Here is a 12,269-nt window from a genome sequence, read left to right as displayed (position 1 = left end):
CTTAAGCAACCTTTGTAGGCAAGACCTAATTGTATCTGATTTTCTCCAGGAGCATAGGCCTAACATCATATCAATAGCACCCTCCTTTTAACTGATCCTGTAAAAAAATATTTGGGACATACATTCACCCCTCAATGGTGGATTGGTTCCAGGATATCTGCCTCTTCCCTTGAGGTATCAAAATTCTCACATGCTCAAATCCCTTATATAAAATCATATGCTATCTGCATATAATCTATATACATCATCTTAATTTTAAATCATCTCTAAATGCCATGTAAAATAGTTGTTATGTGTGCCATTTAGGGAATCATGACAAGAAAAAATCCTTGTACATGTTTGGTACAGGTGCAGTTTTTAAAAATACTTTTGATCCACTGTTGCAAAAACCATGGAAACAACACCTACAGATATGAGCGACAGACTATACAAATACTCAGAAAGATGGGTCATAAGAAAAGGAGGGGCCCTTGCTGCACATGTAACACAATACCTTAAGTTTCTTAATCATTTGGTAAACTGAGAGCTGCTTTGGTCCCTGATGGCCATTTGTTGTCTACTGTCTTCTGGCTAAGACAAAAAACTCAGTTCTTTGTAGATTCTGTGCTGGATGAAGTCACCCATTTCCCAAATTCATTGTCTACCTAGAGACCCCTTCAGGTTCAACTGAATGAAGGAAAATAGGAGTTGGGGCATATTATGAACACACACACACACACACACACACACACACACACACGCACACGCACACGCACACGCACACGCACACACTCCCACAAGAACTTGTCATCACTGAAACAGGATGTCCCTGAAAAATAAAGACTAACCTAAGGATCAGAACAGTTACATCTTAAACTGTAGCTAATGCAGTGTGTGTCCTAATTATAAATCAAGGCTGAATCAAGACACTCCTTTTTGTTTTCAGAGTTTCAGGCATTGCTGAAGTCAAGGAATTCCTTTTCCTTTGTCTGAATATACAATACAGAGCTCTAGAACAAGACTTTAAATTTTGTAATGATAATTGAATGCACTCTCCCTCTGAACTGCAACCCTCAGCCATACAAATCACCTGACGAAACTTTCACTAGCCTAACAGATCTCTAATCCCAAGTTTAATTAAGGAAGCATGGTACTGTTCAAATATTTTACTTACCAAGATCAAGGATAAATTATAATAAAATCTTTTACATGCTTGACTGCTGGCAGCATTTAAACCATGTCTTTTCTGCTTCATGCTTACAAGTTAAGGAAAAAAAAACCCAAAGCACTCTTTCCTTTGATGGCCAACAGAGTTCCACACCATGCAAACTGCAACCTGGGAACTGGAACCCTTACTCTAGTCCTACACCACAAGCCCAATACAAACTCCAAGTGTCTCCTTCCCTTCTCTAGAAATTTCCGGCCAGCTTTAAAGGTTTCTGAGTATCCGCACCCAACCCACCCCCACTCCATTCCTCACCACCAAAAAAAGGCCTCTTTGTGTAAGTAATGAACCTTTAAATGCCTGGTTGATCTGGATGTGACATCATCAGCCTTTTGATTGGAAGCAAATTTTGTATTGGAATTCCTTCTGTATCTTCAAGGCGGCCCCAACAGGTGACCTATCTTCGTCACTGCAACTAATCTGAGTGTTAAACTTCTAGTGACCATCCCAGGATAGAAAATGGAAAGCTGTAAGTGACTCCCTTGGAAGGCTGTCATGAACCGGTTTCTCAGCTAAGTTTCTGATGGGACCTCAGAGCTACACAATGTAAAACCACTCTGCTGTGGCTTCTGTGCAACAAACTATCCCACAATTTCTATTACAACCATCATCCCATTGTTCTTTGGATCTCAGGATATGTAAGACAGGAACCAAGGAAGTTGTGAACCCTGTGACTCCTTCTTTGTAGTGTTAGTAAGTCCTGAACTGATTACATCTAAAAGTGGCTTCTGCATCCAATCAGTCAGGCCTTGGCTTTGTATGTGGGAGCTTGTTACTACATATTCTGATTACTATGTCACTTATTATAAACTAAACTAATATAACTAGCATACTTGTGTCTACACAGAAGTTGTTATGCTGACTCAATACTGAGGGTATTTAGTAAGTACCATGTCCTTCAGTCGTTTGTATCTGGGAAGCCTTCACTGCGTTATCTTATGTAGCTCAGTGGGGCCAATTTTGCACGTAATGAAAAATCACATAATGTATGTTATAAAGCTAAGAAGTTAGGAAAATATATTAGAAATGGGAAATTCTGAGAAAATAAAACCACAATTTATTAAAATATTCTCCTGAATAAAGAAAAATTTGATCCAAGATCATGATGTCCTTATGGTGTTTCAGCTTTCTGATTTTATAGAAAGCAGATCTCCAATAAAGTTACAATGTTGTTTTGTACTGTTCATTTGGGGCTTTTTTTTTGACTGGTATTAGCTGAGACAATCATTAATATCATAATAACATAATAATATCATAATAACAGGCACCATGAGTACCGTGTTCCAGACTCTGGGAATAAGAGGAAACTCAGAGATTCAGAGCCAGGAGACCTTACAGTTCAATTGAATAAGGTTAGTGTGAGGGGGATAAAGCTGACCCAACAGAGCAATGGAGTACTGGGAATATGCTGGTATGCTGTACTCAAAGAAATAGAATTTCTCAGAAGCAATGGTTTGCAAAGGTAGGGACTCTAAATACCTGCTGCATTTTACAGACCGGAAAACTGAAGACTAGAGAGGAAAAGTGACTTGGCAGGGGCCATTACAGTGTCTGGTCCCATTAGCTTGGAGGCACAGCCTCTCGGACTCCAAAGCACTATTTTACCACCACTTCAAGTTCCCCCTTGGGTCTGCTTGCCTCCACATTTAAAATCTCCTCAAATCAGTTGACCCAAATTAGGAAACAACTTCCAGGGGAAGAGGGGCATTTTCTAAGGAAGATCTCGATGCCTTTTCACCAGGCGCCCTTGGAACTGAAGCACTAACCAGCTCGAGTGAGAAAGGCTTCCCTGCTCTCCAGACACAGTTGATTCAAGGCAACTGCTTGCCCTTGGGATTAGAAACACTTAACTATCAGAACAAAAGCTGCAGCTTCACATTTCTTTATCCCTAGGAGGGAACTCATCATCCTGCGCAGGACCTACAGTGCTGTTTGAACTGCCTTCCTGTTCCTTAACCCACAAATGTCAGGACTGAACCTACCCTGTTAATAAAAGCACATCTTTAGTTATCCTGACCTATGTCTTCATTTCCGCAGCCCGTGATCTCCTGTGGTCAGGAATCCTAACTGCTTATCTACTATTTTTTTTAACCTGTCTTCAACTAGATTATTAGACACCATGTGTAGCACACACGTCTACAATTAATGGGTTTTGTTCCCCCAAGAAACTATTAAAATGGCATTATATGGATTTTTATAAAATAATCCCTTAGAGACCTTGTCCCTTGATGTCACACTGGTATGAACTAGAATGCAGATGGTTTTCAAAACCTCTCTTTGGCATAGTAGAACCAACCACCATTTTCCAATAGTTGTAAATAAAACCACGATTTATTAAGATATTCTCCCAAATAAAGAAAAATGTGATCCAGCAGTTGTAAATAATGATTTAACTGTTCCTATTGCAGTAGGACAAAGTAAAAGAAAGAGTCCATTCCAGGGCACGTCTCCTTTTATTTCTATGAATCTGACATCTTATACCAGAAGTAGCATCCTGGAGCCAACATTGAAAAGTCAATCTATAAACTTTTCCCTCCTCACTTTTTTCTCTCTGCCTTATATACTAGACTTAATTAGAAGAACTCCAACATTTCCAGTGATTTTTGATTAACTTTTTTTATTATGGAAAATGTCAAACATACAAAAGCAGAGATGAACATATATAATGAACATCATTTAATCATCATTCAGCTTCAACCATCTTGAAGGCCAATCTTGTTTGAGTATGTCAAGTGTGTTTAATATCTAGATACATTTTGAAGCAAATCCCAGACATTATATCATTTCAACTGTAAATATATGAATGCAGATAAGAATTATTTTCTCCAATATAACAACAGTATTATAATAATGAACGTGAAAATATCTAGCCAATGCTCAAAATATTCTAGTTGTCTGATAAACTCATTCATCTTACAGTTTGATCAAATCAGGATCCAAATAAGATCCATGCAAGTATTGATCACTCTCTGAAGCCTTTTTTCAATGCACAGGTTTAACCACCACCCTTTCCTTTCATCCTTGTGACTTATATACTGAAGAAACTGGATCATCTGTCCTGTGTTTTCTTGAAGTCAGGATTCTATGAATCTCATCTGTTTGATATACAGTAAACTGTTTCTCTGTCTCCTGAAGTTTCTACAGAGGAGAAATTATGTCTAGAGGCACAGTTAAATTTAGGTTCAAAATTTTGGCAAATGTAGGAGGTACATAATGTCTGGGATAACACAGACATATGAATATGAATCTTTGCTACTATCTTACAGCTGCCTTGAAATAGTTGGGAGACATCTGATATACAAAAGCCACATATATGCTAGAGAGATTAGAAGAGGGATGTTTTACCATTCGTTATCATTACAAAATATTAAACAAATATTCAGTGACGCCTACCATATATCAAGTAATGTATGCTAGATATAAAAAGACTAAGAAAGCAAGTTCTTTGCATTCAAGGTCATATCTGATGGGGAAATACAGACAAAAGCACAAAAAGGCCACAGGTGCCAAATAGACTTCTGTACAGATACAGTGGTAGTGCAACAACCTGAAGTCTAGCCATTGTTAATAACAGGAAAGCAGCGTCCAAAAGCATAGGGTGAGCTGTGTCCTTGGGGATGTCAAAGAGCTCACCTGTGCTTCACAATTCCATTCATCATTGGGGTCACATACTTGATTCTTTCAAAGTAAATCTGAACAACATTTATTCCATTCACCTAAAAAAAGATAATCTGATTAATAAGGTTTTACTGGTTTGTCCATTCCTGTAGAGTCTAGACAACAAATATTTACTGAGGATTTAGTATGGTTCATCAACCCTTTCTACCGGAAAAGCCTGCAGTGAATTATCCAATGTGGTTCCACTGTAAGCACAGGTGAGAGCCTAAAGAAATAAATTCTCCCAGGTATGTTATGAAGCTTAAAAAAGAAAATCAGGAATTCACTGGAAGTAGACATTTCTACTGTGTGAGTCAATGACAAATGTCTCCGAATTTTAGCCCGTTTTGAGGCCCTGGGGTTATGCAGGATTCAGGTTGGGTCCTAGTCCTCAGAGTTCATATTCTATTAGGAAAACAGTTAGTTAGGAACATAACTACAATAGGTGTTTCCACAAAAAGATCTCCGAGGGAAAAAAAAAGCTTGGCTAGCTGTTAGTATTAAATACGTTCTGAGCAGCTTCACCTCCTTTCCCAGTTATCAATGTTCCTTTGCAAAAAGGAGCCCCGTGTAAAGGAGAGTAAGGAAAGAAGCAACTCCAGCTCCAGAGCCTGTTAAACCATGTGTCCCATGCTGATATCTTACAAGCTGTCTGTTCCTGTTCTCACAAACTTTCACTTTTACTGATACTTCTAAATAATGCTTTATAACAGTTCTTTCCAGTGGAACCATACCAAGAAACTACATATAGCCATGTTTCAGGCCTTCTTGCAAAAAAAAAAAAAAAAAAAAAAAAAAAAAAAAAAAAAAAAACCCAAACCAAACCAAACAACAACAACAACAAAAAAAAACCCAAAACGATCTGATCCACAAAACAGGTTTCTAATACATCGTATACCTGCATCAAACATATCAAAATTCCTTTGACTTCAGCATGACTTCAAGCTTTTTAAAGGATAAGCATAGGCACTTGTCCAGTGGAGGGAAAAACAGCCCTTTAAGACAACATGCTGAAAACAAACTTCTGTTATCTTGGGTAAACATCTTACTATCTTTCAGCAGTACACTGGATTGGGGGGCAATGGGATGAACTGAAAAATTCAGCCTCACTGCACTCAACATGTAAAATGCATAGGCACTAAGTAACCCCTCCAAGGAGAAAATCACACCTGTGTGTCAAACTTTTGGAAAATATAAGATCCTGACAAGATTTGCTTTATTCCTGTGTCAGCTGTTTTATCTGAATTTCCTGGAATTATTCTATTAAAAGGCAAGATCATTTGGAGGCTTTCATTTATCTCTTTTCTCAAATGAACCCCAGAGAGGATATTTAACTATATAAATTTGAATTTAAAGAGTGATAACTGGTTTTTGCTTGCAATATGGAAATGGGAAGTACTGGAAAGTTGGAAATTGCATGAACAGTCTCTGTAGTTCCCAAAGAAAATCTCATTCAACTGCACTGCTCAATCCAAATGCTTTTAAATGAAACAAAGTATGATTATAGAACAAAACTGAAATTTGCTTAACTCAAGTCTGCTTAAATTAGTCAAATGGAGTTCAACTGCCAAATATAATACTGTGCATTATTATCTCTAGAATATTACATTGTAGTAAAACCCCCAACATATTCATGGCGTTTTTAGATGAGAGGTATTTTTATGTATACAATACAGAAATAAAGCAATAATCTGTAGGATTGGTGTATAATCTTTAAGACTGAGGTTACTGGGAATATCTATTCAGTGATTTAGATTACCCAGTAATTAGTGAAAACCATATTCAATAATTCAGCATTATTTAGGATATCAAATTACATGCTTGGTTTATAAAAGCTATAATTTTGGTAAGCAGGTTTGTACTCATTTCTTTGACAGTATCTATTTTGTTTACTACACATATATTACTTAAAAGGATTTATGTAACAGAGAACCATGGGGGGGAGGATGATATTCAATTCTATGTGTACCAAATTTTGGAAAGGTAACCTATAAAATCAAACGCATAAATTAGTGTCACCATCCATGTATATTTAATACAGGTTTGTAGAATACATTTAGAACGTTGGTAGATATATACCATCCAGTCATATTCACCGTGAAGCCTGCGAATAAGAAAACAAGGGGGAAAAAACATAAAAAGATGCCCCACCACCACCCGCCAGCTGGTAGGACTCTAAAGGCCTCCACTAAGAAACAAACCACAAGCCTGACATCAAAAGCGCGCACGCACACTTACGCACAAACACATGTCAAGGGTGTTTAAAGGAAAAAACACCACCCAAACAAAACATCACAGGGCAGACAGACACGCACGCGCGTTCATATGCGCGCGCGCGAACACACACACACACAAACACACACACACACACACACACACACACACACACACACACACAGACAAGCACACCCTCTATGAAGAGCAGGGCAAGCAGTTAAGGCACCTTTCACGAAATCCCATGCAGCTCTGGCTGACCGCAAGATTTTTACAGTGTCACCAAGAAGCGATTAGAAAAGCATGTGAAAAAACGTGCAAATTGTCTGCAAACAGAGCCTGGCAACAGAGACAGTTTGCAAGCGTGATTCAGAGGTCTGCCTGCCAAGGAAACAAAAGAAGCCTCCCTCCTGCCCGTGCGGGCGCACAGGGCAGGAGAGGTGCTCTCCTGGCAGGCAGGCAGGCAGGCAGGAGGCAAGTGCGGGGAGGCGACAGGCGGGAGTCCGGGCGGGCGGGAGCGGTACATACTAGGGCTCGCTCTCCGGCAGGGACGGGGCGGCCGAGTTTCCATTAGTCGGGGAGCCGCCCAGCTTCAGTTTCTCCAGGTACTCGGCATGCACGGGCTTGTGGCACTGGAGGACCTTGATGGCATCTTCGATCTTGAACCACTCTCGCTTCCTGCCGATGCTGACCGAGTCTTCCCAATCCTCCAGCAGCTCGGTGACGGTGAGCACGAACACGTAGGTCCGGTGCTTGCGGTCCTGGTTCTGCTCGAAGACACCAAGCAGCCGGCCCAACTTCCCCTTGACTCCCGCCTCCTCGTACACCTCGCGCACCGCCGCGCCGTCCGGCTCCTCCTCGGGCTCCATGCCCCCGCCGGGCACGATCCAGCGGTCGGGGTAGCGGCTGCTGCTCACCAGGAGCACCTCGTCTTCGCGCTCGCTGCGGAAGCACAGGCACGCGGCGCGCTTCTTGAAGCCCTCGGGGTCGTAGGTCCGCGTCTGGTTCGGCTTGCACTTCATCCTCGCCCGCTGCTGCTGCTGCCGCCGCCGCCGCCGCCGCCGACTGTGTGTGGTCGCTTGCAGATGCCGAGCGGGCCGCCGCCGCGCAGCCGAGGAGGAGCTGCTGCGGGCAGGGAGAGCGAGGGCTGCAGAAGAGAAGAGCAGAGCGGAGTCTGAGCCGAGCCCGAGCCCGGGGAGACTAGGCGGGGGCGGGCGCGGGCGCGGGGGCGAGCCGGCGCGTCAGTGAGTCCGGGGCGGGCAGCGCCAGCCGGGGTGCGCCGAGGGTCGCGAGCCCGCTGCCTGATTGGAGGCGCCGCTTCCGCCGCCTGGAGCCGGGAGCCCGGAGCCCGCGCCTCCGCACAGCCCCCGACTGGACCGTGCGCGGTCCCCGCCCTCCTGCCCGCTTGCCCGCTCGCCCGCCCGCCCGCCCGCTTACCCGCCTGCTTGCCCACTTGCCCGCCCGCCAGCCCGCTTGCCTGCTTACCGGCCTGCTTGCCTGCTTGCCCGCTTGCCCGCCCGCCCGCTTGCCTGCTTACCCGCCTGCTTGCCTGCTTGCCCGCTTGCCCGCTTGCCAGTCCGCGATCGCGCGCTCGCTCTGCCGCCCGGCCGCCCAGGCAGGGGTTGAGCGAGGTGAGACGCGTGCGCGCGCGTGGCCGGGCCCGCGTGCGCGCGCGCGGCGGAGGGCGAGGGGCGGAGGCGGGGGTCTCTCGACTCCCGCAACGCGCGACGCCACTGGCTCACTGCGCAGGCGCCCCTCACCGCTGTGCCTGGGAAGCTTCTAGCTCCCTGTGCGCTGGGGAGGTGCACCCCATTGTGACATTGCGCAGGGTCCCACCACGTGTGAGTGTGGGCCAGACATGGCAGCGGCGGCGGGGGCCAGCTTCCCCCTCCCACCCCCGAGCAAGGCACAGGCTGCAGGGTCGAGGTCCGCGTCATCATCCTCTCCCATTATGAACAGCACTTGCCTTATTTCTAGGCAGCAGGCAGGGTGTCGCCAGAATGACCAATGGCAGTCTTGCCAGAATAATCTTTGCTGAGTCACATGCAGCTTGCTTTCTTCAACAGGTTCTCTTCTGCGGCTTGTCAACCATCTTGGCTCAGCCCTTGTCTTAAACACTGGCACACAACCCCTGTTCACAGTTGGCATAGCCTCTCTGTCCCCCAGTTTCCCAGTCATGGAACCCCGGGACTCCTTGTCACAACCCTGGTTTCAACCCCAGGGCAAGATGATTCTGGAGCAGCACCCCCACCAAGTCGTGGATTCCCTGTCAGCCTCCATCCTCACACACTGCACCCTTTCCTGGCCTGCTCACAGATGAGCATTCAGGGCTTTGGTGATCCTTGAAAACGTGTGTGTGTGTGTGTGTGTGTGTGTGTGTGTGTGTGTGTGTGTGTGTGTGTGTGTGTGTGTGTGTGTGTGTGTGTGTACTCTCTGAACAGGTGTAGGCCCAAGGTGGGCAAAGGTTTCTTCCTCCACTGCTTCCATTGCTCTCCCCCCATTATGACTTTGGGGACAGGTTTTCCACAATTAGGCTGCACTAGACTAGAAAGCCCCAGGGATTCAGAGTCTCAGTTTCTAGAGGCTCCCTGGCACTGGGATTGCAGCCTGGCTTGTATGTGGGTGGTGTGGATCGGAACTCAGGTCCTCGAGCACTTTGCCTAGTGAGCCATTTCCCTGGCCCAGTGGTTTTCATTTGGAGATTGCAAAGGTCAGTGTGCTTTGATCACACTGACCTCTTGCCAGAGAAGCAGCTTCCCAGAGCCCAAAATTAACACAAAACTTCAACCATACTTCTTAAAAATTTTCTCTAAGGTTTCTCTCATTCCTTCTCTCTTGTAGACTTCTAGATTTCTGAGGGCACCGAATGTCTCCCCATCACCTCTTAGGCAAGCCTGCATTCTTTTGAAATCACCTTGCCCTCACTAGAGACTTTTGTACAGAGCTGAAGTAGGCTGTGGTTGATCTTGATGTTCATAGCTGTCTTCTTGGGGAAAGAGTTCACTTTGGTAAGGATTGCTGACTTCATTGAAAGGTATTTTCCATTTTCGTGTACTCCGTGCCATCTGATTTCTTTTTAAAAGCCTCTGAATACCTCCAGGGTTCCCGGTAATAACACCTGTGGATCCTTGCCATGTTACTTCACACTTTGAAAGCCCAGTTACCCCTGCAAGATAAAATGGAATGAAATGATAGCCAAAAGAAGATGTCTGATTCTATCATCAGTCTAGAAAAGGGTTTTGCTTAGTGGCTAGTCTTCTTCCCCAGAGAAGCCATTGCCCTCAATAGTTCTCATCTATGAAATGGGACAAGTCTCTCAGGAAGCCCAACTCTTCCAAGAGACTTTTGGGACCTGGTGCTCACTCCCACTGTGCACGAGTTCCGCTCTCTGGCCTTGAATTTGAAAGTTCCCTTTGGCTTCTCTCCTATCATAGCTCCAATGAATGGTCCTATGGCTCTCTGTCTGCTTGATGGGGGAGTGTAAGGCTGGGTGCTACCCTGAAACATGCCCTTTCTTCCTGGTGAGCCAGCATAGTCCCTGAGCCCTACCTAGTGTCTACCAAGGACTCAAACCACATCGACTGAGTAAATTTGTGAACAAAGTTCCATGGCTCCCAAAGGATCTTTCCTCTTGAGTCTGTGAGTTGCATGAAATAAGTTTCCTTAAGCCTGGGGCAGCTCTCCATATGTCTTTTCACACAAGAAGGTGGGGGGTTGCGCCTTTCACATCAACATCCACACCCGCCGCCCCAGTTCTCTGTTCTGTGTGTACCACACACACCTTTTTCTCCCTGGGGAATGGCAGTGGCTGTATAGTGGATCTCCAGCAGGTAATTCAGCAAATGTTCCCTCAGGGATACAATAGCTGGAACACAAAAGACCCCAGCATTCCTGATGTGATTGCAGGTTGAATCACTGTGTAATCAGAGAAGCTTCTTCTCTGCCTTTTGTGAGTAATGTAATGTTTTGTAGGGGAGAAAACAATTTCTAATATTAAATAAACAAAAGGAAAAGCCCTGTTATTACTAACAACATAAACACGAGACTAATATTTAGAGACAGTGTTCATCGTGTATACTGCAGTAGGTGTTGCATGCTTCTTCTTTTGTCCAATCTTAAAATCCCTTTGAAGAAGACAGCATCATTGCATATGGGGAGGGATGACATTAAGATGTGATGCCTATGCTATGCTTCAGTTTCCAGCAGCTGCTAGGCAGGTACATGATGGCAAATTCCGGGGTCCGCAGAATGGACTGCCCAGGAAGCCTCCAGCTCAGGAAGTCCCCTCAGCTTCCCCAGCTCCTGTCTCAGTGCTGTCCCCATTCTGGCTGCTCTGGCTCCCCAGCCCATGCAGGGATTCCTCCTTGTCCTCAGCCTCTCAGAATCTCCTCCTTTTGAACACTCTCTCCAGCCCCATTGACCAAAGGCTGCCGAAGTCCGCACTGATTCCCACTGTGTTACGGAAAGGGCACAGCCCCTGGCACTGTTAGAGAGATGGAAGGCTTGCTCTGTACATGTCCTGCCTGCTTCAGAGGAGCACAGATCCTGGGCAAGGTCCTTTGTTGCAGAGTAAGTTTCTGTGTCTGAAATAATGTCCTGCTCAGGATTCCTTTTCTTCCCCAAAGCCCAAACCAGCTCTGGCAGAATATAATCTCTTTATCCATCACCCTGCCACCCGCAGGCCCACATACAATGAACTCAGCACCCTCAGAGGCTAGCCAGCAGCTATTTCAAAAAGGTGCAAGTTCACTTGATAAATATAAGGATAAGGCAGATAATGTCTGGGGTTAAAACAGATGGGGAAATGGTAGCTTGCTTAGTTTCTCTGAAAAGCTTCATGTGGCACCAACAACAGTGGCCTGCTCTGGAGAGCTGTGCCATGTGTCCCAATGGCATCTTGGTTGTGACCTCTGACCCAGCATTGTCTTCTGGTTATCTGAGGCTCGGTGGAAAACGGGCATTTGCTGTTATTTTTTTCATCTTTCAGGTTATTTAAAACATTCGAAAAAACATCACAGATTTTAATCTCAGTTTTCCAAAGTACAGCAACTAGTAGGACGAAAAGTCATAAACCTTCCTAAACTTCTACCAATAGCTTTTTATGATCAGCCCACATCCCAGAAGGGCACACTGATTTCTGGACTGCAGGAGACATTCTATTCTGTAATGGTCCTTATGTTCTCATAAAACTATC

The 12,269-nt window shown here is 44.9% G+C and overlaps 1 protein-coding gene across 4 annotated transcripts; it reads right to left on the bottom strand.

Moving 5' to 3' along the window:
- Positions 1-3,804: 3,804 nt before the first annotated feature.
- LOC102902775 (diphosphoinositol polyphosphate phosphohydrolase 3-alpha) lies at positions 3,805-8,855 on the bottom strand. Of its 4 annotated transcripts, none has more exons than XM_076562997.1 (3): positions 8,613-8,844; positions 7,604-8,222; positions 3,805-4,920 (listed from the first exon to the last, which is right to left on the bottom strand). In XM_076562997.1, coding segments are annotated over exons 2-3 (495 nt in total). In that variant the 5' UTR covers positions 8,098-8,222; positions 8,613-8,844; the 3' UTR covers positions 3,805-4,919. The 4 variants fall into 4 exon arrangements, with proteins under 4 accessions (XP_076419112.1, XP_076419115.1, XP_076419113.1 ...); XM_076563000.1 differs by lacking the exon at positions 8,613-8,844 and adding an exon at positions 8,513-8,520; XM_076562998.1 differs by lacking the exon at positions 3,805-4,920 and adding an exon at positions 5,662-6,965 and having other exon boundaries at positions 8,613-8,855.
- Positions 8,856-12,269: the final 3,414 nt, after the last annotated feature.

This window comes from Peromyscus maniculatus, chromosome X (genome assembly GCF_049852395.1).
Source record: "Peromyscus maniculatus bairdii isolate BWxNUB_F1_BW_parent chromosome X, HU_Pman_BW_mat_3.1, whole genome shotgun sequence".
NCBI lineage: Eukaryota > Metazoa > Chordata > Mammalia > Rodentia > Cricetidae > Peromyscus > Peromyscus maniculatus.
The sequence above is the reverse complement of the archived record's forward strand: the minus strand, read 5'-3'. Positions and strand labels throughout refer to the sequence as shown.

Excerpts from the sequence above, each read along its gene's own strand:
- LOC102902775 (XM_076562998.1), bottom strand. The coding sequence starts at position 8,097 with ATGAAGTGCAAGCCGAACCAGACGCGGACCTACGACCCCGAGGGCTTC.